Genomic DNA, 27,543 nt, shown 5'->3' with positions numbered 1-27,543 from the left:
ATATTTTTCCAAAGAAGATATACAAATGGCCAACAGGAACATGAAAAGGTACTCAACATCCCTAAGCAACAGGGAAATGCAAATGAAAACCACAATGAGATATCACCTCACACCTTTTAGGTAATAGTAAGTTATTATAAAAAAGACAAGAAATAACAAATGTTGGCAAGGATGGGGAAGAGAACCCTTGTACACTGTTGGTGTAGCCACTATAAAAAACAGTATGGAGGTTCCTCAAACAGTTAAAGATAGAACTACCATATGACCCAGCAATTCCATTTCAGGGTATTCATCCAAAGAAAACGAAGGCACTAATTTGAAAAGATATACACAGCCCCATGTTCACTGCAGCTTTATTTTATATGTGTGAGTATTATTCAGCCACGAGAAAGAAGGAAATCCTGCCATTTGTGACAACATGGGGGAGTTATTCTGAGTGAAGTCAGCCAGCAAGAGAAAAACAAATACCAGATGATGTCTTTTATAAGTAGAATCTAAAAAAGCCAGACTCATAGAAGGAGAATGAAGTGGTGGTGACCAGGGGCCAGGAAGTGGGAGATACTGGGAGATGTTGGTTGAAGGGCCCACATTTACAGCTGTAAGACAAGTAAGAGAAAATGTTGCCTAGGGAAGAAGACGTGAGGCAGGGAGGACAACGCAATCAAGATATGATCAGAGGCAAAAGGAGATCAGTTTAGTGGCAGCAAGACATCTGTGCAAAAAGAGGCAGGAACTAAAGTTGAGGGACTAGTGGGTGAGGTTATGGAAAACTTAAGACAGTCAGGCTGAATTTAGATAACAGAAGTCACTAGTGGACTTGGGTAAAGACAGGATGACACAGCTTTATAATAAGATTAATTTTGGGGTAGAACTTATGATGGAAAACGTGGTTAGAAAAATGCCGGGGAACCAGTTAGCAGTTTTTGGTAGTAGTCTAGATATATGGTGATGGTGAGGGGAAAAGAGAGAGAGAATTATGTGAATTTGAAGAAAGATTGCTAAGATTTGAGTACTAAATGGATGTGATTAGCAATCAGTTTGCAACATTAAGTTTGAGGAGATGATACTACAGCTAGAAAAATATGGGACTAGAGCTCAGGGAAAAGATTAACACTTGAAATATAAATTTGACCAAATATCATGAACACTATTATCTACTGTTGACCTTTACTAAGCTAAAATATTAATAACTTTCTTTTCCTTTAAGTTTTTAGGTCAACAGGAGATAAATCCAATTTTTCCTTAGATCACAAGATTATAGTAGTTTTAAATAATAACAATAGCTAATGGTTTTTGAGCACTTATATGCTAGGCACTGATCTAGTTTCTTTACATATATTTTGACCTATTTTATCTTAACTATTCTCTAAGATACAATCATTACCCACATTTACAGATAAGAAAACAAACAGAGAGAGGTTCAGACACTTGCCCAATGTTATACAGCTAGTTGGGAGCAAACCCAAGATATGAATTCAAACAATCTAACTCTCCTTAACCACTATACTGCTTTCACATTATTACATGACAACTTAGCAAATAATCACACTAAAATGGTTTAGGATTAAATGCTCCTTCACCCAACACAGCCATTTGGAAAGGTTCTAATATACTTACTTGTAAGGTATTTGTATCCCATACTTTCAGAGTTTTATCAAATGAACTTGATGTGAACATGCCAGTGTCATGAGGATACCACTGTACAGTCTCCACACTGTATTTGTGAACATCAGGATGATTTCTACAAAACAGCAACCAAAGTTTAGAGATACCTGACTTACACGAGTTTGAAACTTATACTGTATTAACAAACAGCAGTTTCAGGAAGTATGATATGAACTGGCAAATCTAGATCACATGCCTGTGCCCTAGCTGTCCAGGGAAAGAGAACATTCAGGCATCTTTAGTTTCAGGATTCCCTAGTGTGATGTGGAGGCCTGCTTCCTATTAAGGCCTTTAAAAAGCGAGAGATTTCCTATATATGTATCATAGCCTGCAGGGACCAGCCAGGTACACTGGACCAATACGGAGGGGGCAGTGATTTTTCCTTACTGGAAGATATACCTATTCTGGTTTTGGATTTGTTCTTCCCAATACTATTTCATCAACACTACCATTCTTAGAATTGTCGAATGCCTCACATAGTTCCAAGGTACCCACATGGTATTGCTTCTGATCAAGGAATTTACTTTATGACAAAAAAAGCACCTGTGATGCCCATGGGATTCATCACTCTTAGGTAACCCATCACCCACAGAAGCATGTCTGTTGACAACTCAGTTACAATGCAGCTACAATACATCACCTTGTGAGGGAGATGTGCAGTCCTGAAGGATACAGTATATGCTCTGAACCAGTGGTGACACAATCTGTCTGTGTCACTTTACTGAATCTTAATTCAAACAAACTGGCTGTTAAGAAACACAGGATAATGGAGGGACATTTGAACACTTAGTATTTAGTGTCAAGAATTATTGTGCATGTAAGATAATGATACTGTGGTTATGATAAAGTCTTTATTATTTAGAGATACAAATAATTGTGAGTAAATGATTCTGGATTTGCTTTAAAATAATCCTCAAAGTGGGTGTGTGAGGTAGAGATGAAACAAGATTAGTTATGACTGATAGTTGTTAAGCTGGGTGATTGGGTACATAGCTCATTATACTACTCTCTACTTTTGTGTGTTTCCATAAGATAAAAGTTAACAGAAGACTACTGCAACTGTGTGAAGACAAGACCATCATGAATTCCAATTCCTTAAAGTGACAGCCTGGATCACAATACAGGGTAAATGAACACTTGTGGTGCTACCTGAAAAATGAAACTCTTAAGTGCCATTTCTGGCCTTGAGACAGCTGCAAAAATAAGAGGACTGTAGTGCCTACCTGTATTTTCTTTCTTATATATATGAAATACATATATTTCAACTAATTTAATGTCCCCTTTCTTTCTTCTCTCTGACCTCCATTAGTTTATTAGGTTAACTATACAACTGAGTCCATAGGTAGCATTAATACTGATAAAAGATCAGGTAAAACTAGTGGAAAAATGGATAGTATCTTGAACTGGAGCTCGATGTGGTAACTAAATGGACTTTTGGTGATCACTCTTTGAAGAAGAGGATGATACATTTTGGTTGTATAGTGGGTACTTGCATTAGGTTAGGCTGGAACTTTTTTGTCCCCCCCAGAAAGGAAAGGTAAGTAGGGGAAGAAAATTGTATATGGATATTGGACAGCCACATGGGTGGATTGTAGTGGATATGTGCCCTTTTCTTGGCTGCTGAGCATACAAACTCCTCCTGTTACAGGGAAATCCCCTGTTTTACTGAAAGACAGGGAGGACCCTGCCTCTTGCCACAGAAAGCAAGACTCCAGACATTCTCCTTCCCTTCCCCTTTGGCAGCAAGAGCATGGACACGTGTCCTGGGCTTCATCGATCTTGCCCGGGACTCTAAAACCCTAGCTAGGAATGCAAACACTAGGGATGGTTAGCAATTATGCAGAGCTGTGGGGTTGAGAGTCTGTGTTGGTGACATGCAGCAGAAACTAAGTTGCTCCTGTATTGGGACCCTGACTGTGTTCTCTATCCTAGTTTCTCTTGCTTTTGCTCATTTTTCTACATTTCCTGCCAGGTATGTGCCATACTACCACATTTGGCTGAGTATAATGAGCACATTTTTGCCCAAATTTTTGAGGGAAAAAATAGAGGGATGTGGATTATACATGGGTAGTACTAATTCCGTATCTATGCAAATGTTTTTAATTCTTTTATTTATGCTTATGCATGAAAAGTGTAACTCTAGAAAGCAATAACGATATCCGTGGGCAAAATAATACCCTGGAATACAATAATCGGTTTTGTTGAACTTATGATGAACCTGCAACGAAAGCAGTTTTGGCAGCGATTCAACAAAATGAAACAAAGAACAATGTACTGTTAGCCACAAAGAAAGATAGATGATGCTGATTGTTATCCACTTGATAAGACAGATAATGCCGAAAAATTGAATTAAAAAATTAAAATGAAATATTTTTTTCCTGAAAGTTGGGCCAAAAACATGGTTGCACATTATACACAGCAAAATACAGTAATTATCTTTCCAATAAATTTTTTAAACCAATTTTCCAATAAATTTCTGCTTAAAGTAAGCAGAATTAAGTTTGGTTTGATCCTAAGAATCTTATCTATACAGAGATTTCTCCAGTTTTAAATAAAACAAGTCTTTAATGTAGTGATCACAAATAAAAGCTCATTTATATTTTAAATTTAATAGGACAAAATACTATATCATTCCCTTAATATGAATGATTTGTTATTCTCATTCACATTTAATAAGAATTTTGGTAGAGGAAGGAATCTTTTTGGTGTTCAAGAACAAATATGTTAAGTAAAGCCAAAATAAATATCGGGAAATAGTCTAAGCCACAGTAACTCAAAACTATTTTTACTAAAGTTATCATTTAAAGTTAGTTTATAAAGCCTCTGGATGTAAATGTTCTACTTAAAACTCATTCTATAAATATGCTCACTACATGCTCATTTACATTCAAAGTCATACTTTTAAAGACAGAGTTTGAATCCAAGAAGAAACTCATAGTAAAGCAAAAGTCTCAGGCACTAAGCATTTACTTGAGTTTACACACCAGAAGAGCAGACCATAGTCCTCCATGGAATAACATCATATACCATGCAGTATATAGGAGAATGCTATTTTTTTCCATAACAAATTAAACAATGTTAAATGTTAGCTAAGATAAAGTAAGATCAAAAGGAATTTAATTAATATGACTGTCTTACACTTATGAACTTAGATTTATTTTTTGGTGGGAGTAAAAAGTATAGTATGATATAAGCCCCTTAGAATGAACATTTTAAAGTATTTGAGGTGGTATCTCGCTTTATACAGTGTTTCCCTATAAATATATTTCCATTCACACAGTGGCTTTACAGTTTCCAGTGTGCTTTTTGAAAGATAGTTTATTTAATTCCCATAGAAAACAAGTAGAATAATCTGAAGCTCAGAAATATTTCCCAAATCTGTATTTACAAAGTGAAGCACATGAGCAAATTATAGCAAAGTTACAGAATATTTAATTCAAGACAAAAATAATTTTCACAAGACTGCAAAGACAGTAAAAAACAGTCAGAAAACTCAAGACAGGGGTTAGTTTTTAAGTTAGGAAGCTTGGACTAAGTAACTAGAGAGGTAAAAGGGCTGTGTGTGCATGTGTGTGTCTGTTTGGTGAGGGACTGCCAGTATATTTGTTGCTTCTAGAGATTATTAATCTTTTTGTTCGATTAATATCAACTGAAAATCTAATTTGTGTTTATAATTAGCTGAAATACTCATAAAGGAATCTTACACTAAACAGTACTAAAAATAGGTCACTGAGGAGTGCTATGTAGGTATGGAAAAAAAAGGTAAATAATCAAAAGTTTTAAAATCCTTTGGAAAACTGATGCCAAAGTTGTTTTGGAAAAGTCAAGTTAAAAACAGCTACACTTAAATTTCAGTTATTATTTTTAAGAAAATGTCAAGGGATATCTATGTAAATACAGCATGTGAACAAGTTGCTTAAGACATTCATATGACTGCTATTTTCATAGTTTTCCTTAGAAGCAAAAAAGCACTCAACTGTTTATAAATTCATGAATTACATTTTTAATACACACCTGTCAACAGAACACAGTGCTTTACATGTGTAATAAGGTTGTCTGCTGTAGTTCTCAAGATCATAAAGAACAATCACACCATCTGAACCACCTGATAACATGCTAACAATAAAAAAGTTAACATTAATTTACCATCTTATGTAGTTCATTTATTTATAATTACGTATTTCTTAAAATTATTGATCTTTAAACACCCAAATATATTATGCCCACAAATACTGAGTAACAATTAATATAGACTTCAATAAACTAAATTTTCTTAATCTAATATTTGTAGAATGAACATGGAAAGATTTATGTGATCATTTAAAATTTACCTTCATGAAACCAAAAAGAAAGAATAGAAACACGATGGCAAAAGATACTTCTTACTAGAAAGTAAAATATTACAAAGTAATTTTAATTGTCCTAATTATAATTGTGCTAAATAAAAGTGGAATCAGACAGAGCAGCCATTACTACTGATGCTAGCTAGCTATCTGATCCTGGGCAAGTTACTTCACCTGTTTCAGTCTTAAACATTTTAGAAAAAGGAAGACGGTTTCATTTAAATCATAAAGTTGATGTAAATATAAAGTAATTTGCAAAATGACTTTATATTACTTGGCAAAAAAACCAGGGGATCAATAAATGTTAAATTCCTTCTGTTATGAACATTTTTACTCAATTCATTCAACTTTGAGACCTGCGATTAAGTGAGGCACTCTGCTGACACAGCTGTGAACATACAGGCACAGTTCCTGTCTTCTCAGAGTTTAAAATCTAGTAGGAAGTGATAGACCTATGAATTTATATATTTATAAAAGTATTGCTATTTCCTAATATTATTGTTCACCATCAATCCCATGTTGCTGTCTCTCGATTCATATTGGTTCTGTGATGTCATTCTCTGGCAGGTTCTAATCATAGGGCTAATCACAACAGTATTCCCTGAATTCCTGTACATCATTGACAATTTGTCCTTTTGTACTTGAACATCTGACTGTATATAAAATCTCTGACTTATATTTTATTTCCGTGGGCATTTTAGATAAGAAATTGCATTTCTTTGCATAAAGCCCAAAATAAAAGACTGCTTCCAACATGATTTTCTTTCCCTTTCATGCAATTTAAGATCTTATTTATTCTAGGAAAATTTTCTTGGATTATAGCTTCAATATTCATTCTGTTCTCTTCCTTTGGTTCCCTTCTCTGGAAACTCCTTTTATATGTACGGTGGATCTCCTTTGCCTATCATCTAGTATGTCTTTATCTCTTAAATCCTTTTCCTTTCTCCATTTCTTTTTGATTTAAATTTTTTCCTTCTTTCCACCTACACCTAAGGCATTGTCTCTTGTGTTTATTTGCTTGTGTTCCCTATGCTTTAGTATTCATTTCTGAAACATTTTTATTTCTAATTTTTTCTTGAGTTTGATAATCTCATTTCTGATATTTTCTAATTATAAGTTGTTATTCTTCCAAATACTGTATCTTTTAAAAAGAACTTTTAGCTAGTTTTTTAAAATAATTTTTTAAAAGATTTTATTTATTTATTTTTAGAAAGAGGGGACGGGAGGGAGAAAGAGAGGGAAAGAAACATCAATGTGTGGTTGCCTCTTGCATGCCTCCTACTCGGGACCTGCCTGCAACCCATGTGCCCTGACTTGGAATCGAACTGGCAGCCCTTTGGTTCGCAGGCCCTCATTCAATTCACTGAGCTACACCAGCCTGGGCTACTAGTTTTGAAATATTAGGTTAAAGTTCTCACCTACTTTGTTGGCATATCTTTCTGGCACAACTTTGTGGTCTATAGGGGCATTACTCCACTTATTCTCATTGTTCTTAGTAATTTGACTTTAATCCCATCCTTTTGCTTATTTTTACATAAAATTGATTTTCTTAAACTTTTAGAAGGGAGACTTGGTTTAGAACATTTACATTTTATATCTCAAACTTTTCTTGGCTTATTTTAATATTAATTAAAATAACTATAAACATAATACTTCATTATAAGACTGATGCTGAACATATGACACAATAAACTTTAGTTACTTTTATACTTGTTCTAATTAATAGACTACATAAAAAGTTTTTAACTTTCTTGTAAGATCACATGGGGGTTGATATGAGTTTTAAGTGGGGTGATGGCATGTTCAGATTTGCATTTTTCTTTTTTTTTAAGATTTTATTTATTTATTTTTAGAGCGGGGAAGGGAGGGAGAAAGAGAGGGAGAGAAACATCAATGTGTGGTTGCCTCTCATGTACCCCCTACAGGGGACGCAGACGTAACCCAGGCATGTGCCCCAACTAGGAATCCAACCAGCGACTCTTTGGTTCGCAGGCTGGCACCCAATCCACTGAGTCACACCAGCCAGGGCCAGATTTGCATTTTTCAAAGCACTTCAGCTGTTGTGTGGAAAATGGACTGAATGGTGTAAAAGTATAGGTGATAATTCTTTTGATTAATAGTAGTAGTGGCAATGAGTAATGTAAGTCAGGTCCTACGCTAATTACGTTGTATATATAATCTCAAGGAATCTTCACAGCAAACTTGTTAGTATTATTGTTCCCACTGTATAGCTAAGGCAACTGAGAATTAGAAAAGTTAGATAAATTGCTCATGGTCACACAGCTGGTGTTACAACCAGAAGGATCTCAAATACAAGTGTGGTTTGCTTCAAACTTAATGCTGTAAAATATACTTTTACTTTTTAATATTCCCCCCCATTAGTCCCCTTCAGAGTAGCAACTATCTTTTAAAACAGCATTTACAGTTACACACCCCAGCAGGTAAAGGCCTTGTGAGTTAACAATGAACATATTTATATTAAAGTTGTTTGGAAATGTCTATCTGGCAACATTTTTGTAGGTATGAAGTCTGTATTTACTTGAAATTAGTAATACTAGATTAAAATTACTACAATTTAGATTTTTCCCCCTAATATTTATGAACTTTAACATAATTAATCTGAAAGCAAGGTTGTACTGCTTCTCACTTAGGAAGAAAAACGTATAAACTTACTATCTCCCTTCAACAGGTTCAATGTCCAGGGTGTTAACTCCGTTGTCATGGATCCTTTCAATATCTCTGTCTTTGTTTAACTCCAGTCCCAAAACCCTTTCAAAAATATAAAAATTAAACAAGGGGAAAAAAGATAGAACTAAACAATAAATTAATTCAAACATAAAGAATGCCCTCATTTTACCAAGATTACATATATTACAAAAATTGCAAGTAATGCTTACGTCTTTCTACCAGACATCCAAAGATTTTTATGGATTTTAAAGACCTTACACAAACTTTTAAAAAATCAACAGTACTAACAGTTACATGTAAAGAATTTCTCCCGAAAAATTATCTTAAACTTAACTTAAAGAGTATATTTTACTAAGTTTTTATTGAGATATTTAGAGACAAATTTTCATGAAATTGGTAATTTAAGTTTAACTGAGGACACCTAGTGGACAAAACTTTGAATTACAGTATTTTAAATAAACTCCCAGGACTATTTCTTATGCCTTAGGAGTAAATACAAAATTATTACGTAAAATTAAACAAGTGGGCACATTTAAATGAAGCCAACATAAATATTTAGAAAGAAAATGATTAACAAGTATTCTCATAAATTAAGATGAATGAAATTTCTGGTATTCCATAGCTATAAAACACCATTATTCTGGTAAGATTAAATGAGTTAATACATAAAAAGTACTCATTACAATACCTAGACATAGTAAGTGCCTAGTGAATGTTAATTATTTGTCTCAATCTGTTGGATGTTGGAAATAATTTACATTAATTTAACCAGATTGATTTCTAATTTCATTAGATTAATATAATGCTAATTTATATGGAATCTTTAGCCTATCAAATTAATTAGGTTTTTTAAAATAACAATGCACAGTGCTAGAAAAGGTACAAACTGTTACTTTTACACACTGACAGCAGTAGTGATAATCAAAAGCATTTTGGAAATCATTTTAGCAATATCAAGTGTTTGATTTAAAGATATACATAGCCCTTTGTCTTCTGGAAGACAATTTAGCCTTAGGTTCAAGTATCCACTTATTACTTCTCTAACCTTGATCAGTAACAGTAACAGTTAATATTAAGAGCCTACTATTTGCTGACATTGTACTCAGTGGTAATAATAAATGTAATAAGTGGTAGTCCTAAATGACAGATTTCCTAGGTGGTAGGTTACATTATTAAATGCTTTTACTGATTATAAAACTAAGACATAGTAATTTGCCTAAGGTCATTCATCTAATAATTGGCTGAATTGGATCTGAACTCTTGACATTTTTTTCTCCAGACCACTATGCTGTCCTGACATTTCTGAGCTTCAAAATGTCAGCAGAAATTTTTCACATTTTTCCACTGAAATTCCATTTCTTCTTAAAATATATTTCTATTTGATGATTATTCAAATTATAACAGTAATATATGATTCTTGTAATAAGTAAAAATACTATCAAACATGTGCAAAGACAATCATCCCTTCCTTGAGTTCTTTTAACAATGAGAAACGTGGCTTTCATTATCATTAATGTATTTATTTACTAGACCAACCTCCCTGTGTATAACTGATCTCCCATCACCATTACCATCCCCTTCCCCAACAAGGACGCTACTCACCAGGCCTGGGCTTTGATTTTCGCATCTCCCAACACCGTTATCTTGTGAGCTTGTCAGTCCCCACACTTAGACTACCTCCTCACCCTGCCCAGGCTCTGAAATAACTCTGGGCCAACCTAATCCCAGTTTGGAAGCCCACCTCTGCTCAATCTAAAGACTTTAAGACTGAACTGTTTGGGGACTAGGAGGGGTTAAGATGAAGGGAAAGGGTGAGGGGAATAAGATAGAGGGAAGCAGTAGTGAGGAGTGTGTGGAAGGAGCAAAGGTGTGCAAACAAACAAAAAAGAGTTAATATAGCAGGTCTGAGACTGGTATCCTTACAAAGGCCTGTTTGCGTGATTGGCCCTAGTCTGGTTCATGGGATTTCAGGAAACTTCCCATCATTCCAGGGTAAGAATGGTTCACAGTGCCTAAACTATCCGGAGCAAACATTACGCTTTATGTTGAATCGCCGCTTGCCTTCTGGGAGTCTGAAATTTTTATACATGCTAGGTACATGCATATACGTACTAGGAATTTTGGTACATACTCCAAGAGAAGAGTAGAGCCGAGCTTAGTGGGAGGAAAGTGATAATGAGGGGAAGTGTGAGGCAAGAGTAACACAACCATTGGTACAAAGTTTAACTGGCTTGTTAGAGAAAAGAGTAAAGTTTTCTATACCTTCGTGTGGACTCCACTCTCCGTAGGCGAAGGGGGTCTTCCAATCCAGCTTGTCTTGCCAACAAAAACCCTAGCATCCTCTTCCTCTACACCGGACAGAGCACTGGACGCGGCCATGACAGGGCTCAGAGGCGAGGCTGTAACAACGCAGTCTCCCATTGGTAGAGCGATAGTGCCACCTGCCCAATGGTAAGCGCCGTTACTGGAACGGCGTGATGAAGGGGGCGAGTGGAGTTCTCCTCCGCGGGTGGGCGGGCTCCGCGTTCTGGTTGCTGTTGCGGCAGGTCCCGCAGCTGCTCACGCTGGGATCTGCGCGGTCGGCATGGGCTGGTCTCAGGATTTGTTCCGCGCCCTGTGGAGAGCGCTGTCAAAGGAAGTGAAGGAGCTAGTGGGCACAGATCAGTTCGGGAACAAATACTACCACATCCCGGAGTACAAGAACTGGAGAGGTGAGATGACAGCGAGGGCGGCGGTGGCGTAGTCAGTAAATGGGGGGAAAGTAAGAGCGTCTCGGAAAGTATTGCAACCCGCGACACAGGTGATGTCACCTGAGGGGACGAACCGAGGGCGTTCAGCCCGCCACCCCTTCATCTCGGTGGCTTTCACCCAGCGGCTTTGTTCCACGGCCCGGCCCGGTGCGTGCCCTCCGAGCCGGCGCCGCAGCGCCTCGGTCCCGTGCGCCCGGCCGCGGCCCGCGCGCGCTCGGCTCAGACCCGTCTCCTCCCCGCGCTGGGAGCCACGCGGGCGCCGGACGCCCCAGGGTTGGTCCTTGCCGGGGGCCGGCGCAGACGGGGACCAGTCCGGGGAGGTCTTTCACCAAAGGCCCTCCGGGACGCGGGAAAGCGGCCTTCCTTCCTCCCGTGCCCCGCTCGCCATCTGGCCGTAGTGGTGTAATTGGGGAATCTGAAGCGCCTTTGCTTCGTCTTTCTTGGCGTTGACCTCCGTCGGCAGCTCCGGACGCGCCGCCGGCGTTCCCTGGCTTACAACGCAAACCTGTCAGAAGTAGGTCCGTGTACACTAACCGTGTGGAAAAGAGACCCTCCTGAGGCTCCCTGTTACCTTTACCACGAGTTGGCACTCCGAGACCCTGCCGAGCTCACTTTACACCACGTGGGTCCGAATCCCGAGGTTTCTGTGCGGAATTCGGGCGAAGTACGCAGTGAAGTTTGAGGAATCGGGGGGCGTTCCTTCCGCGGAAATGACCACAGAGCAGTAGCCGTAACCTCTTCTGCGCGCGTCCGGCACCGCGATGCAAAAAGTCTCAGGCTGTGGGGTCAGAAAGGCTTGGTTTAGAATCCCAGCTTTGACAGCTAGTACTCGAGGGGATCTCGGACAGAGTCTTGGCTCTCCCCAAGTCTCAGCCTCCTTAGTTGCAACTTAGAGGTGATAATAATCATATTGAGAAACACTAAAACTTTTCCAAAATTATGTTTGATTCATTTCCCATAACTCTTGACAAAGGGAAATCTATCCTCGTAGAGCACATGTTAAGTGGATTTTGTGGTTTATCACTAAAAATCGTTGTGCCTAGCCTTCTTCTGTAACTTACTTAAATACTTTAGGCGTTTCCCTAATAAGCTGCTGAACTCTGTCAGGACAAGGAATAAATCTTTTTTTCTTTTTCTTTTTTTTTTTTTAAGTCTACTAAGAACCTAGCGTGTTGGTGAAGTACTTCTTTTTTATTTTTAATCATCATCCGAGGATATGTTTATTTTTTGTTGATTTTAGGGTGGGGGGAGAAACATTGATCGGTGGCCTTACGCTCCCCGACTGGGGGTCTAACCTCAACGTAGGTTTGTGCCCTGACTGGGAATCGAACCTGTGTTGCTCCAATCAACTGAGCCACCTGGCCAGGGCGTGATAAAGTATTTTTTGACAGATTCCAAGCAGAGAGAAACATATTCTTTTCCATAACTTTTTCAGTAACATTTAAAAATATGCAAAACATCAGGTTGACTGTTAATTGAAGTACAGTGTATAATTTACATTTAGTAATATTCATACTTCTTGGTATAGGGTTTTATGACTTTTTCAAAAATGCTTAGAGTCATGTAAATCACCACAATCAAAATATAGAACAGTTCCTTCACACACACACACACCCTCAAATTTCTTCCAATGCTTAATGGAAATTTCTTCCAAACCTCACCCTGTACCCAGCCGTTGCCAACCATTGATCTGTTTTGTGTCCCTGTAGTTTTGATTTTTCTAAGAATATCATATAAATGGAATTATACAGCTGTAGTCTTTTGAGTCTAATTTATTTCAAATAGCACAATGCAGCTGAGTTTCACCCATGTGTCAGTAGTTGTTCCTTTTTATTGCTAAGTAGTATTCTAGTTACTTTTCATAATACTGAGCTCAAAAGTTTGGTGTTCCCAAAATGGAATAGGTTAAGGGAAAGGTGGGGATAGCAGTGGATGGAAGGTAGCAGTGGTGCCTGCTTTTAAAATGCAGGACGAGTGTTTCATCAAACGTGTTAGATTTGCTTTTGGAATACATTTTTAACACTGTATGATCTTCATTAGGGTTTTTTACATAGTGATTTGTTTACACAGGGCTATTAGCAGTGATCTTCAAACTGTTCATTTTAAAAAATAATTATGAAATAAATCTTTTCAACTTGAACATTTTCTGAGAAAATCTTATATTTTTAAGATTTTTTCATTTCGCTCTCTCGGTTTTTTAATGAAACATTGTTGTACATTTATAAAAATTATGAGCAAACAAAAATTTGTGCTAAGGTTTTCATGAAAGTACTGCTAAATTATATTTTCTATGCTTATATGAGTATATTTAGATTCACATATATTTGGATTATCATTGTGACAAACACATTACTTAAAATAACATTGTCTGAATTTTATATTCACGCTTTTGGTTAAAAAAAAAAAAAAGATGGCCTTTCCATATGGAGTTCTCAAGCACTTTTGGGAAGCCAAATCAGAAGAGGTAGAAACTAAACTTTAAAGACACAATTTAAAATGGAGGTTTCTCAATCTAAAATTGAATTTTGTTTAAAAGTGAAGGTTATTTTATACCACTTCTATGTGCCTCTTTAAAAAAAACAAATATTAGTTGGATTTCACCTTCTGTTCAAACTTGAGAATTACATGTTTATTTTTTATCTATTTATTTATTTTTATTATTGAATTATGAAATATTTCAAATATAAAAAGTAGAAAGAATTATAAAGCAAACCTCCATCACTCACTTGCAACAGTTATGAACTCATGACTAAATTTTATTTACCCCCACTCATTCTTCCTCTTATTTTGTACCAAATACTAAATATCCTGTAATTTTACCTATAAACATTTCACTATATATCACTTAAAAACAAAGACTCCTGATTTTAAATATACAATAATACCATCATCACATATAAAAATCAGCAGTCCCTTAATATCATCAAATATCCTGTCCTTCTCATTTCCCTATTTGTCCCATAATGCTCTGGGACAAATTGATTGATTGGTTTTTTTAACTTATTTTTTATTTATTAGTTTGTTTTAATTGAGCTCCAAACAAAGTCTTTAGATTGTGATTGCTAATATGTTTTTAAGCCTTTTGTAATTTATAGGTTCTCTCTTTATGTTGACTCTTTCCCTCTTTATCTCTCTCACACACAAACCTCTGCTTTTTTATGAGAGGGTGTTGGAAAAAAGCTACTTATTTTTTTTAATAATAGCATTAGCCCATTCAGATTTATTATAATAGTTATATATAGTCTTACTTCAGTCATCTTGTATTTTTATATTTTCTGTTATTTATGGTTTCTTGTTCTTGACTATGCATTTTAGACGTCTTTTGCTGCACAGGCTTCATTTTACTTGCAATTAACTGTTTTTATCAAGTGAGACCTGAGTGAATGCTACAGTTTTTGTCTTCCCACAGGGCTCTGGTAGAACTTCTCTGGGAGAACTGTACTCATTACTTAGGATGCCTTCACTTTCAGCCCCTGCAAGTGGGAGTCTTAAGAGTGTCAATATCAGGTCAGAGTTGTAGTTGCCTATGAGAAAGGGGGGAGGAGTTTACTGGGATACTTAGCAGGTGCTATTTGCTTTTTAACCTTATTTCATTACATCATATAAGTTATTCACATTAGTGATAATTAGACCTCCCTGTGGTGGCATTAACGAATTCCTTTGACTTGACCCTTACCACTTATTTGCCCCTTGCTCTCAGTCCTGCTGCTCTAAGTTTAGGATTTTCTCAGCACTTCTTTTTGGGAAACTCATATAGACTCTTTATAGTATGGCCTGTATGTCTATGCTGATTCACAGGCCAGTCAGCACTGCTGAGTTTGCCTTCCATCTCATCCTGTATCATTTATTAATTTTCTCATGTGATATGCTTATTCAGCATTGCTTTATGCAAAAACATATCCGTTTATGTGTTTCATATCTATTGGCCTCAGTTTCTGGCCTATTATTACCTTTATCTGTTTGCCAGGATAGCTACATTCCTCCTTACATAGTATTCTTTAATAAATTCAGTAGGATTTGGGAAGATCAATAAGATAAACATGAATCAATAGCTATTTTAAACTGAAGTTTACATATTTAATTTGTAACAAATTACAAAATTTTCTCCCCCCATTTTGTTCTCCACATAGCCTCCAATCTTTTTAGTAATGTCTACATTAATGACAGACAGCATTCATTGAATGTTAACTCGGGTTATTTCATGTCTTTATAACTACATAATAGGAATTATTATCCTCATCTTAAACATGTGTGAATGTTTCATTTATGAATACTCAAATGAACACCATATATATGTGCCTGGGTACAGTGTAGGAACTGAAAAAACAGCTGTTAAATGAATTGAGATATTTGTGGACCCAGAATTATAAAAACAAAAAGCAAAAAATGTTTAAACCACAGGAAATGATAAGTAGTTTTAAAAACCTTAAAACAGGTGATTAAGATATATTTTTACTTATGATAACTTGTCCAAGTTATTCTTCAGAGACTAAAATACTCTCATCAGAAGTAAGTGTCTTTTCTATAACTTTTCTAGTGTGGTTTCTGTTTGTACTTAGCTTAGTCAGTGACCCTCTAAGTTTAGTTTCATTGCTAGCATCAAACTTCTGTTCAGATACCCAATTTAATTTTTTTCCTTTCGGAATTAACATATCGTGATCTGATCATTTTAAACCTGCACCACCCACTGTTATACTTACTTACAGAGCTCATTATTTTTGATGATGTCACCTCAACCTATTTGTACTTAGTATTTAAACATACTAAAATATTTAATGAATTAGTATTCAATTAAGACACAGTTATTAAAAATCAGACAAATGGTCAAAAGTATTAAGAAGGTGTATCTTAGTTTCAGTAGGTAATTGGAAGGTTATAATATAGCTCAATAGAATGTGATACTGTATCATTTGGGAAATAATGAAGACATTTCAGATTTTTCCAGCAGGGGGCAGCATTGTTTAAAAATTGTAGGTTGTCAAATTATTATGTATTTTTTTGAGCTGATTGGAGAGAGGAATCTTTTCTCTACAGTAATTGGATTTTTGGTTTTTCTTCAAATAAACCTTGCATTACTGCTTTATAAACTGCTAACTCTTAAAACAAGAGTTTTAAAATGACACTATGGATTTTTCCTAGTCAGTAATGCATAATAATGTAAGTGGCGATGAGACTTTGAAGAATTGACCACAATTTAAAAAGATTATACATATAATTTTCTGAACAGTAATATTCTGTTTTGAGTTTTCAGTGATCACATAATCATCACTATGGACATCATCAAATTGTTAGAATATTATAAAATTTCTTATGATTTTAGCTAAAACATGCCTTCTGTTTAAGGATATCTAGAAAAAAGTTTAACTTTCTTTATTTTGTTGAATATAAAGTAATAGTTATAAACTTTTTATATAGGTTGTCTGAAGGTTGGACTTCTAATTTTCTGATCTTCATTTTTAAATTTTATTTCTTTTCTTTTTCCCTCAACTCCGTGTCTCCCCATTCACAATATAGACCAGGCCAAGGGCCTGGGCTGAGGTGTGTATGGGGTGGTTTTACTCTGCCTTCTCTTTCTATACAGGCAGTGTAAGAACACAGCCTGTGATAAGCAGCGGGAGGCCTTAAATTTTATTTCTTAATTGTGTTTTCCTGTGAGACTATTTCAGTTGCTTATTGAATTCCCTTAATTTGTGTGAGTATCTATGCATATACTTAAACAGTTGTACTTTGGTGAAGGATAAATACCAACAAATTCCTGTAGTTCTTCATTGCATTCCTATCTCATACTAGTGGAACCACATCTGTGTCATACTTTCACCCAAGAGAAAAACAGGGGGATAAAGTGTGTTCACAATTAAGCATGTCAATCCTTTATACTGGTTTTAAAATGAATTTAAGGAACTTTAATCTTGAATTCTGCCTTTCCCCACCCAGGAAATATAGGACCTTTTGAGAAGAAATGAAAACTAAGATTGAATGAATGACTAAGCTATGTTAGATCTATTTCTAAGTGAGGCTGAAAAATATTTCATGTAAGAGGGAAATAGTACTTGTCCCCTTTTGCTTTGAGGGTTTCATAATTGTTTTACATTAAGAATAGCAATGCCAATAACAAGAATGATAATAATTAAATACTGTGAATGACACACTATTCCTAGCACTTGTCATGATTCACTGTACTCACTTTTCAATGGTATGCTCAATTCAAAATTCATTTCCGCTATATTTGAAGACTTTCTAAGTGTTACTCACTCTGCAAGATTTATAAAATCAAGTTGACGTGCTTGCCTTTGAGAGTTGACAATTGAATGGGGTTGGGTAGAGAATTGTCTTTAGAACTGTATTGCAGAGAACCGTTTGATTGTTAGAATACATTTCCACTTTAATGAAATTACTTAAGAACATAGAAAGATTTTTAAAAATTAGTTTTGTAACTTTAATACCAAAGCAGCTTTTTGTCTTCATTGCATTCCCGGTCACTGGTGCCTCCATCTTGTGGTCCAACTGCCAAATTGCATCCTTTACCGAAGATTCTAATTAAGCTTTTCTTTCTCAGTTAAATATATAAAGTCATTCATTTTCCATGTTTTGTTTATTAAAAAGCATAGCTCTTATTAAACAGACATTGATCCAGTCTTTCCACAAAGGGCTTTGCTATGAATATCATCTTCAGCTTTTTCCACTTATTTTCCATCTTTCCCTGTTCATTGTCTGCTCGCTCTCACAGACAACAGAAGATGCTCAAAAGAGACCATTTAAAGTGACCTATTTAAGACTGAAGCATCTAGAAAAAGAGCTATTTTGATGGTGGTGGTGGTGGTAGTAGTTGTGTGTGTGTCTGTATGAGAGAGGGCGAGAAGTTTGGCCCTTTATGTTGAAAAAAATGAAACCTGAAATCTTCAGGAAAATTTACTATGTAATTTCAACTATAAGCTAATTAATAGACTTGAGAGTTAAATAATGATTTGTTTTGCATAATTTTTCTAGCAAAATTATAGCACAATATGACATCCTTCATTTCACATTTATTTTTTAATAAGATTAAGAAAAGTATTCTCTTGTAAAATTTGAAGGCTTAATCATATTCCTAAGGATTTTTCTTACTAATTTTTGAGGAATATTCTGTCCATTATCCTTTGAATCTCCTTTCATCTTTTAATCCTTATTAGTCTATCCTGGCCACCTCAATTAGAAATTAATTATTTTCTTAGACTTCAGAGATCATATTTTGCAAGATTTGCAGTTTCACTTTGTATTCAACTAACCTATTTGTAAAAATTGGAAAATTAGAGAAATTGACATAAAGAGGTTGCATTGAAAGTGGGTAGGGATTAAAATATTAAGTAGGTATTTAATGTGGACTAATATTGTAAATTTATATAGCAAGTGTTTTTATTTATTTTGAAACTACTGCTTTCCTACATGTACTGGAAACTTCAGTAAATCTGTTAATGAATATATAGCTGGTGAGGAACTATTAGACTTAAATACCTCTGGGACTTGCCCTCCCTTCTCTGGCAAGATTTTTGAAATCATGATCATTGTACTTACTTGAACTGTTACCTAGAATAGACCATTCTCAAAAGTGTTGAAGTTTGTACTGTATGCCCCCATTGTGTTACAGGTGATTGCTTCTGTAGCTGTTTCCCTGACTCTGTGTGTTCTACTGGACACTGTCTGAATTGTAGCAGGTGTTTAAGAAAACTTATTTATCCATTTGACTGATAATTGTTGAACACCCCCTGTGTACCAGGTACAGGTCTAGGCATGACATATATCAATAAATAAAATACTCAAAACCCCATACCCTTTTTGAGTTTGTATTGTAGCTAAAGGAATCAGATGATTTAAAAATATACATAAATAGCCCTGGTTGGTGTGGCTCAGTGGATTTGAGTGCCGGCCTGCCAACCAAAAGGTTGCCAGTTTAATGCCCACTCAGGGCACATGCCTGGTTGCAGGCCAGATCCCCATTTGGGGGCGTGCAAGAGGCAACTGATTGATGTATCTCTCCCACATTGATGTTCCCTCCCTCTCTTTCTCCCTACCTTCTCCTTGCTCTAAAAAATAAATAAAATCTTTAAAAATATATACGTAAATAGAAAATTACATAATTGTCACAGTATGGCAAGTGCTAAGGGAAAAAGAAAATTAAATCAGAGTAATCAGGAGTATTAGAAGTAGGGAGTGCGGTGAAATTTGTTCTTTATTCTTTTTTTAAAAATATATTTATTGATTATGCTATTACAGTTGTCCCATTTCCCCCCCTCACTCCACTCCATCCTGCCCACCCCCTCCCTCCCATATTCCCCCTCTATAGTTCATGTCCATGGGTCATACTTATAAGTTCTTTGGCTTCTACATTTCCTACACTATTCTTACCCTCCCCCTGTCTATTTTCCACCTATCATTTATGCTACTTATTCTCTGTACCTTCCCCCCTTCCCCTCCCACTCCCCTGTTGATAACCCTCCATGTGAGCTCCATTTCTGTGGTTCCGTTCCTGTTCTAGTTGTTGGCTTAGTTTGCTTTTGTTTTTGTTTTAGGTGTGGTTGTTAATAACTGTGAGTTTGCTGTCATTCTTACTGTTCCTATTTTTTATCTTCTTTTTCTTAGGTAACTCCCTTTAACATTTCATATAATAAGGGCTTGGTGATGATGAACTCCTTTAACTTGACCTTATCTGAGAAGCACTTTAATCTTCCCTTCCATTCTAAATGATAGCTTTGCTGGATAGAGCAATCTTGGATGTAGGCCCTTGCCTTTCATGACTTGGAATACTTCTTGCCAGCCCCTTCTTGCCTGTAAGGTCTCTTTGGAGAAATCAGCTGACAGTCTTATGGGAAGTCCTTTGTAGGTAACTGTGTTCTTTTCTCTTGCTGCTTCTAAGATTCTCTCCTTCTCTTTAATCTTAGGTAATGTAATTATGATGTGCCTTGGTGTGTTCCTCCTTGGGTCCAGCTTCTTTGGGACTCTCTGAGCTTCCTGGACTTCCTGGAAGTCTATTTCCTTTGCCAGAGTAGGGAAGTTCTCCTTCATTATTTGTTCAAATAAGTTTTCAATTTTTTGTTCTTCCTCTACTCCTTCTGGCACCCCTATAATTCGGATGTTGGAACATTTCAAGATGTCCTGGAGGTTCCTAAGCCTCTCCTCATTTTTCCGAATTCTTGTTTTTTCCTTTTTTTTTTTCTGGTTGGATGTTTCTTTCTTCTTTCTGGTCCACACTGTTGATTTGAGTCCCAGTTTCCTTCACCTCACTATTGGTTCCCTGTACATTTTCCTTTGTCTCTCTTAGCATAGCCTTCATTTTTTCATCTAGTTTTTAACCAAATTCAACCAATTCTGTGAGCTTCTTGATTACCAGTGTTTTGAACTATGCATCTGATAGGTTGGCTATCTGTTCGCTGCTTAGTTGAATTATTTCTGGAGCTTTGAAGTGTTCTGTCATTTGGGCCATTTTTTTTGTCTTGGTGCTTCTGTTACTTAGAGGGGTGGAGCTTTAGGTGTTCCCGGGGGCGGGGTAACACTGGTCGCTGAGCTGTGACACTGTACGTGGGGGAGGGGCCGAGAGGGAGCAGTGGAGCCCGCTCCACTCTCTGCTGGATTTCAGTCACTCCCTCTGCTACCCACAATCAAATTGGGCCACTCTGGTGCTGGTTCCCGAGTGGGTTGGCTTGTGCACGCCCTAGACCCCTGTGGGTCTCTCCAACGACCTCCTGTGAGGCTGGGAGTCTCTCCTGCTGCCGCCCCAACCCCCATGGGTGTTTTCAATCAGAGGTTTGGGGCTTTATTCCCCGCACCCCCCCAACCCCCTGCCCCGTGCTGGAGCCCTGGGTTGCGAGGTCTGCTTCGCTCCCCTCCGTTCATCCCGGTTTATCTATGCGTGAAAGTGGGGCCACGGGGTGCTACCCGGTGCTCTGCCTGCCCCGTTCTCCGCCACTCCGAGTCCGACCCTCTCGTTTTATCTGTGTGAGTATGTGGGGCTGCAGGGGCCGCTAGTGGTCAGACTGCCTGCCCTGTTGGTCCCACACTCCGCCAGTCTCGGTCCCGCCACTGCAACATGAGTCCTCTCCGCCCCGGCTGCCGTCTCTGCCCCTCCTACCGGTCTGGATGAATGTTTATTTTTTATCTCCTTGGTGTCGGACTTCCTTGCTGTTTGATTTTCTGTCAGTTCTGCTTGTGCGAGGAGGCGCAGTGTGTCTACATACGCTGCCATCTTGGTTCTCCCGAAATTTTTAATGGAATAGTTAGGGTAGCTTGGTTTAGATGTCAACATTTTGAACAGACTTGAAGGAGGTGAGTACATTAGCCCAGCGGATATCTGGAGCAAGAGTGCTTAATCAGAGGCAATAGCAGTGCAAATGAGCAGTTAACTCTTAGTGAAATGGGAGTTAGCCTCAGCACTTACGTTGATGCCTAACATATACTAGGTATTTTGTGAGATTATTTGTTAGATACAGTGTTTGCTAGATTGAAAGAAATAGACTCTACAGGGGTGGGTAGACTTTGGCCTAAACCTTACCTCATTTACCTTTTTTGCAGTGCTTCTGCTGCTGCTTTCTCTTAAGGAGAAGAGGCATAAAGAGTAGTCCCTGTAAAATATAAAAGCCCTTAAGGTGGTTTCACATTAAACCTAAAAGATTTCCTTGTTATTTTACCTTTAAAATTTTATTTTATTTTTCTAAGATGTTATTTCTGAGGCCTTTGAAATGAACCTACGTTTAGTGACTGTTCCTCCGCTTACCTTTAAAAAAAAATATCTCATACATTGTTCTATGCCTTTGTATTATCTAGGAAGGCAGTCCATCAAGACTAGGACCTCCTTCTGCCACTTTCATTCATCTTTTTAATAGTTATTAAATAACCTGTATGTGCCAGGCACACTAGAAGTATGTGTGTATACATTTAACATTAATAGACTTTATTTTTTAGAAATGTAATTTCCACAAATTGTTTTCCTTTAGATACTAAGATCTAGTTTGCATAAAATCGATTTAACAGTATAACCAAATATAGGCATTTTAAAATTAAAAGTACTTTTCCTCAAAAATTAGAGATTAATATATATTATCATTGAATATCAAAAGTAAAATTATGATCAATTGAGGTGTTAAATGTAGGAGTGGGATATATAAATCTTATGTATCTTTAATACAGCTTTTTAAAATAGCCAACTTTTATCAGAGCTAGAATACATGCAGATACTTAAAATCTATGGTAAAGTTTTTGTGGATGTGTCTCTATTAAGCAGACTTTCTCATGTAATTGTATCTTATTAATGCCATCAGTATGGGATAACAATACAAATGATACTTGAAATATACCATTAGTAGGCATTCATCTTACACATATTTTCTCTTTTTTCCAAAGTACTCTTGCCCTCAAGACTTCTTTTGACCACTCAACCATCTGTACCAAAGAAAAGGGGTTGCTGGTACGACAGCACTCATCTTTAAATCCATGTTTAATAGAAGTACCTTATGTGTTTCCTTCGTGACTCTAACAAAGGTATTTCCCCCTGCTGAATCTTAGATTCACTGGCTTGATCTTTAAGTTTTCCACTCGAGAACACTGACTTTGCATTTGTAGTTTTCCAATGAGCAACTTAAAAATAATCTATCATAATTTATATTAAAAAGTATTTCTAGCCCTGGCCGGTGTGGCTCAGTTGGTTGGGCATCATCCTGCAAACCGAAAGGTCCTTGTTTTATTTCTCATCAGGGCACATGCCTGGGTTGTGGGTTTGTTCCCCAGCTGGGGCATGTGCAAGAGGCAACCGATCCATGTTTCTCTCTCACATTGATATTTCTCTCCCTCTCTTTCTCCCTTCCCTCTCTAAAATCAATAAAAGAAAAATATTTTTTTAAAAATATTCTAATTAAAGTAATTACACTGGAAGTTACTTTGCTAGAAAATTAGAGTCAGAATGCTTTTACTTTGATTTTTTTTATCATATCAGAAACCACATGACCAGCTTGGAGAGAATTTTAAAAATCATTATCATTTATATTTTTAAACTTGTTTGTCTCTGTGTATGCACATGTGTAATTCTTTAAGACAAGGTTATTTCTTCCCAGATGTGAATTGTAAATGAAGGGCCTTCTGAATGGGTACTTTTTTCAATTATAGATGAGACAACTGAGATTGTTACTGGCTCAGATCTCCTAAGAACCCAGGCTACATTCTCCCAGTATAGTTTAAAAAAAATGATCTTTAAAGCGATTTTGTAGTATGCTACTTCTTATTAGTATGTACCACACAATAAATACTTTACTCTTCTTTTATACCAATTGAACTTTCTTTAGTGTCATTATTACTTTATATATGTATATATCTTGTGCCTGCTACATTTACAGCTTTTACCTGCTTTTCTTTTGAAAATACTCTTCTGTTTATCAGAATCAAATCAGACTTTATAGCTAGTTCACAAAACTATGAAAGCAGCAAGGCACATAATGGAAGCATTGACACACACCAACAATAGTAACCCAGTATTGTGTCATAGTGTGATACGTGTTCATCAACACAGAGGTTTGGTGATTGCGGTATAGTTTCCAATCAGTCTCTTTTGAAACTCATAATAAAAGTCTGTCTCACCCTGTTGTGCAATATCCCTGTAACTGTGTGTGACTTCACTAAGATGTTTTCATTTAGGCAGGATGTCCAAATGAGGAAAATAACTGAATCATTGGAAATACTGTAAAAACAATTGGTTAAATTATAGGAAAGGAAAACGGGTCATAGCTACTGTCAGATTTTAGTCAGCTATACAACCATTTGTTTAGTTCAAATTAGTTATGATGAAAAGGCTGCTAACATTAGAGTTAAAAACTTAATTGAACTCTTTTTGGATGACATACTTTTGATTTATAAGGTAGAAGATAAAATTTTCTTTTTCTTTTAGAATTATCTTAATGAGCACTATTTTATATATCCATTAGCAAAAATCTTTTCAGCATCTCCCTTTCTATTTTTACCTTTATTGTGCTTGGATTCCCTCCTCCTTATGTTTTTTAATTAAATGCTTGTGCAAGAACAAACATTTTTAAATGTCTAAAATAGGAGCCTCTAATTGAAGTATTAGCATGTTGGAGAATGGCTTATTCATGGACCACCTGCAAGATGTCCTGCTAAATTATTGGCAACCAAGTACTGTGATTCTCAGCCAATAAGTGGTACCCACATATTTCTTTTTTAGGAATAGAAAATAGTCAAAATGCTAAACTCTGGGAGTCTCAGAAATGAGTCTGGGTCAGGTTTGGAGCCAGCAGAATTAAATTTGTAGCTACTGCTTAAATTGTTAAAAAGACAACAAATTCAGGAACATTTTGGGCAACTATAATTTTGTATGCATGAATAAATAAAGCAATACATCTAAAGCTTTAATTTTAATAAGGGCAATTACAATCTTTGACATTTAACTGTCCTTTAATACCGAAGTGGCAAGAAATTTAATGATCACTTTCTTTTCTCTCTATGGATAGTATGTATCATTTTAGAGGGTTATTTTTTTATATCTGTTTCTGAAATTTTTGAAATAAGATATGTGAAAACTCCAAATAAATTGTTTCCGCAATAAGAAATTATTGCTGTTTTGGAACTATAGTAGCTTGACCTTTAAAAAAATGTTCCTTTTGTTTAATGACTATGTGGAATAGACTTACAAAGTTTTATTTGCTCTTAAGATGCTGAAAACATTTTTTTTCCTATGAATAAGCATGAATGTTGGAATCAGAGACTTCATAAAGGCTTTGACTGTTGTGTAACTCATAAAAATGTTATAGAGGTTTGAGTCATGTGCTCCCTCCAGTGTGAAAGATACTCTTACTTCGTCCTAATCTGTATGATCATCCTTTCTTTCTGTAAAAAAACTCCCTATTTTTCTTGCTTCTAACAGTATTCCCCACAGTAAGTGATACCTATTGCTGGCTTCCTTCCCATAGTATGACCTAACCGTGGAAAATTCCTTAACAAACCTTCATAAGCCACCACTTCATTTTTTTTTGGCTAGATAACTTAGGGTTAAAATGAAATTTTTAAGTATGAGACCCATTGCAGTCAGATTTATGATTTAAAATTTTGAGTATTTAAGTGCACTGTATCAACTTGTGCTTTCAGTGTAATGAAATACAAAGCCACTATTCCATGATAGACAAAGTGAAATTGAAGTCTTTGAATCTACATGTTCTTAGTATAGATTCTATGTATTTAAAACCCTAGCAGACCAATTAAGGTTCAGTTGAAATAATGGCATGTTATGCCAGGTGGGTAAGGAGCAGAGAGTCCCAGAAATATTTACTTTCCATATAGCAGTTACCCTACTAGATATTAATGTAGATTGATAAGATAATCTTTTAAAATATAAGTGCCCCTGCAATTCCGGCCAAGATGGAGGCATTGTGTCTCCTCGCACAACAAAAAGAAGGACAACAACAATTTAAAAACAAAAAACACCCAGAACTGACAGAAAATCTAACTGTATGGAAGTCCGACAACCAAGGAGATAAGGAAGAAACATTCATCCAGACTGGTAGGAGGGGCGGAGCCGGGCAGCCGGGCAGAGAGGACTCGTGGCAAGACAGGGGCTGGAGGACCCCGTGAGGCAGAAGATTTCAGACTGGGCAGTCCCACATTCACGTGCAGATAAACTGGGAGGAACAACTGGGGAGTGAGACAGACCTCGAAACCCAGGGTCCCAGTTCGAGGAAATAAAGCTTCTAAGCCACTGACTGAAAACACCTGTGAGGGTTGAGGTAATGGGAGACATTCCCCACCTTACAGGAGAGTTCATTGGAGAGACCCACAGGGTCCCAGAACGTACACAAGCCCACCTACCGGAAGGGCCCAATTTGATTGTGGGTAACAGGGGAAGTGACTGAAACCCGGCAGAGAGCAGAGCAAGCGGCATTCTTCCCTCTTGGACCCCTCCCCCACGTACTGCATCATAACACAGCCACGTGGGCTGCCCCTCCCTGGTGGACACCTAAGGCTCCGCCCCTTACTACATAACAGGTGCGCCAGGACATCTTCAAACGTTCCAACATCCAAATCATAGGGGTGCCAGAAAGAGAAGAGGAGAACAAGAAATTGAAAACTTATTTGATAAAATAGTGACAGAGAACTTCCCCAATCTGGCAAAGGAAATAGACTTCCAGGAAGTTCAGAGAGTCCCAAAGAAGTTGAACCCAAGGAGGAACACACCAAGGCACATCATAATTACATTACCCAAGATTGAAGATAAGGAGAGAATCTTAAAAGCAGCAAGAGAAAAGGAGAGAGTTACCTACAAAGGAGTTCCTGTTAGACTATCAGCTGATTTCTCAAAAGAAACCTTGCAAGCAAGAAGGGGCTGGAAAGAAGTATTCCAAGTCATGAAAGGCAAGGACCCACATCCAAGATTACTCTATCCAGCAAAGCTATCATTTAGAATGGGAGGTCAGATAAAGTGCTTTCCACATAAGGTCAAGTTAGAGGAGTTCATCATCACCCAGCCCTTAATATATGAAATGTTCAAAGGACTTATCTAAGAAAAAGAAGATAAAAAATAAGTACAGTAAAATAACAACAAACACAGTTATTAACAACCAAACCTAAAAAAAAAAAACTAAGCAAACAACTAGAATAGGAACAGAATCACAGAAATGGAGATCACAGGGAGGGTTATCGGTGGGGGAGTGGGAGGGGAAGACAGAGGGAAAAGATACAGAGAATAAGTAGCATAAATGGTAGGTAGATAATAGACAGGGGGAGGTTAAGAATATTATAGGAAATGTAGAAGCCAAAGAACTTACATGTATGATTCATGGACATGAACTAAAGGGGGGGAATGTGGGTGGGAGGGGGTGTGCAGGGTGGAGAGGAATAAGGGGGGGGGAATGGGACAATTGTAATAGCATAATCAATAAAATATATTTTAAAAATAAATCAATAAAATATAAGGGCCCCTTTTGGGAAGTAGAGCTATCATTAATTCTCACTCTGGATTGCTTTAATCATTAAGGATAACAATATAGAATTGGATGAAAAGGCAGTTGAGATTGAGAGTAGTTTCAGAAGTTTACAAAGAGAGGAGACCTACCTCTCTCTTACTTCTGAGA

General features: G+C 36.9%; 2 protein-coding genes and 1 non-coding gene across 8 annotated transcripts in view; 1 reads left to right on the top strand and 2 right to left on the bottom strand.

The window, feature by feature from the left end:
• Window positions 1-11,147, bottom strand: part of ERCC8 (ERCC excision repair 8, CSA ubiquitin ligase complex subunit) — a 34,156-nt gene extending 23,009 nt beyond the window's left edge. For 2 of the 4 annotated variants that reach the window (XM_024578584.4, XM_024578585.4), the window contains exons 1-4: window positions 10,959-11,146; window positions 8,682-8,777; window positions 5,680-5,781; window positions 1,618-1,741 (exon numbers count right to left, since the gene is read on the bottom strand). In XM_024578584.4, coding sequence (XP_024434352.1) covers window positions 1,618-1,741; window positions 5,680-5,781; window positions 8,682-8,777; window positions 10,959-11,035 — 399 coding nt within the window. In that variant the 5' untranslated portion in view covers window positions 11,036-11,146. Of the gene's footprint in view, window positions 1-1,617; window positions 1,742-5,679; window positions 5,782-8,681; window positions 8,778-10,958 lie in introns of all 4 variants that reach the window. The other 2 variants (XM_045186367.2, XM_024578586.3) reach the window with 2 other exon arrangements.
• Window positions 11,148-11,176: 29 nt separating this feature from the next.
• The window catches only part of NDUFAF2 (NADH:ubiquinone oxidoreductase complex assembly factor 2), a 156,756-nt gene continuing 140,389 nt past the window's right edge, over window positions 11,177-27,543 (top strand). The window contains exon 1 of one of the 3 annotated variants that reach the window (XM_053913398.2): window positions 11,177-11,407. In XM_053913398.2, the coding sequence (XP_053769373.1) occupies window positions 11,281-11,407 (127 nt within the window). In that variant the 5' untranslated portion in view covers window positions 11,177-11,280. The remainder of the gene's footprint in view (window positions 11,408-27,543) is intronic. The other 2 variants (XM_024578412.4, XM_053913393.1) reach the window with 2 other exon arrangements.
• Window positions 16,936-17,067, bottom strand: LOC112321190 (small nucleolar RNA SNORA51). The gene has a single exon (XR_002976485.1). It is a non-coding gene; the product is annotated as a small nucleolar RNA SNORA51 (small nucleolar RNA).

Source organism: Desmodus rotundus, chromosome 1, assembly GCF_022682495.2.
Source record: "Desmodus rotundus isolate HL8 chromosome 1, HLdesRot8A.1, whole genome shotgun sequence".
Taxonomy (NCBI): Eukaryota; Metazoa; Chordata; class Mammalia; order Chiroptera; family Phyllostomidae; genus Desmodus; species Desmodus rotundus.
Note: the sequence above shows the minus strand (reverse complement) of the source record. Positions and strands in the feature narration are given on the sequence as shown.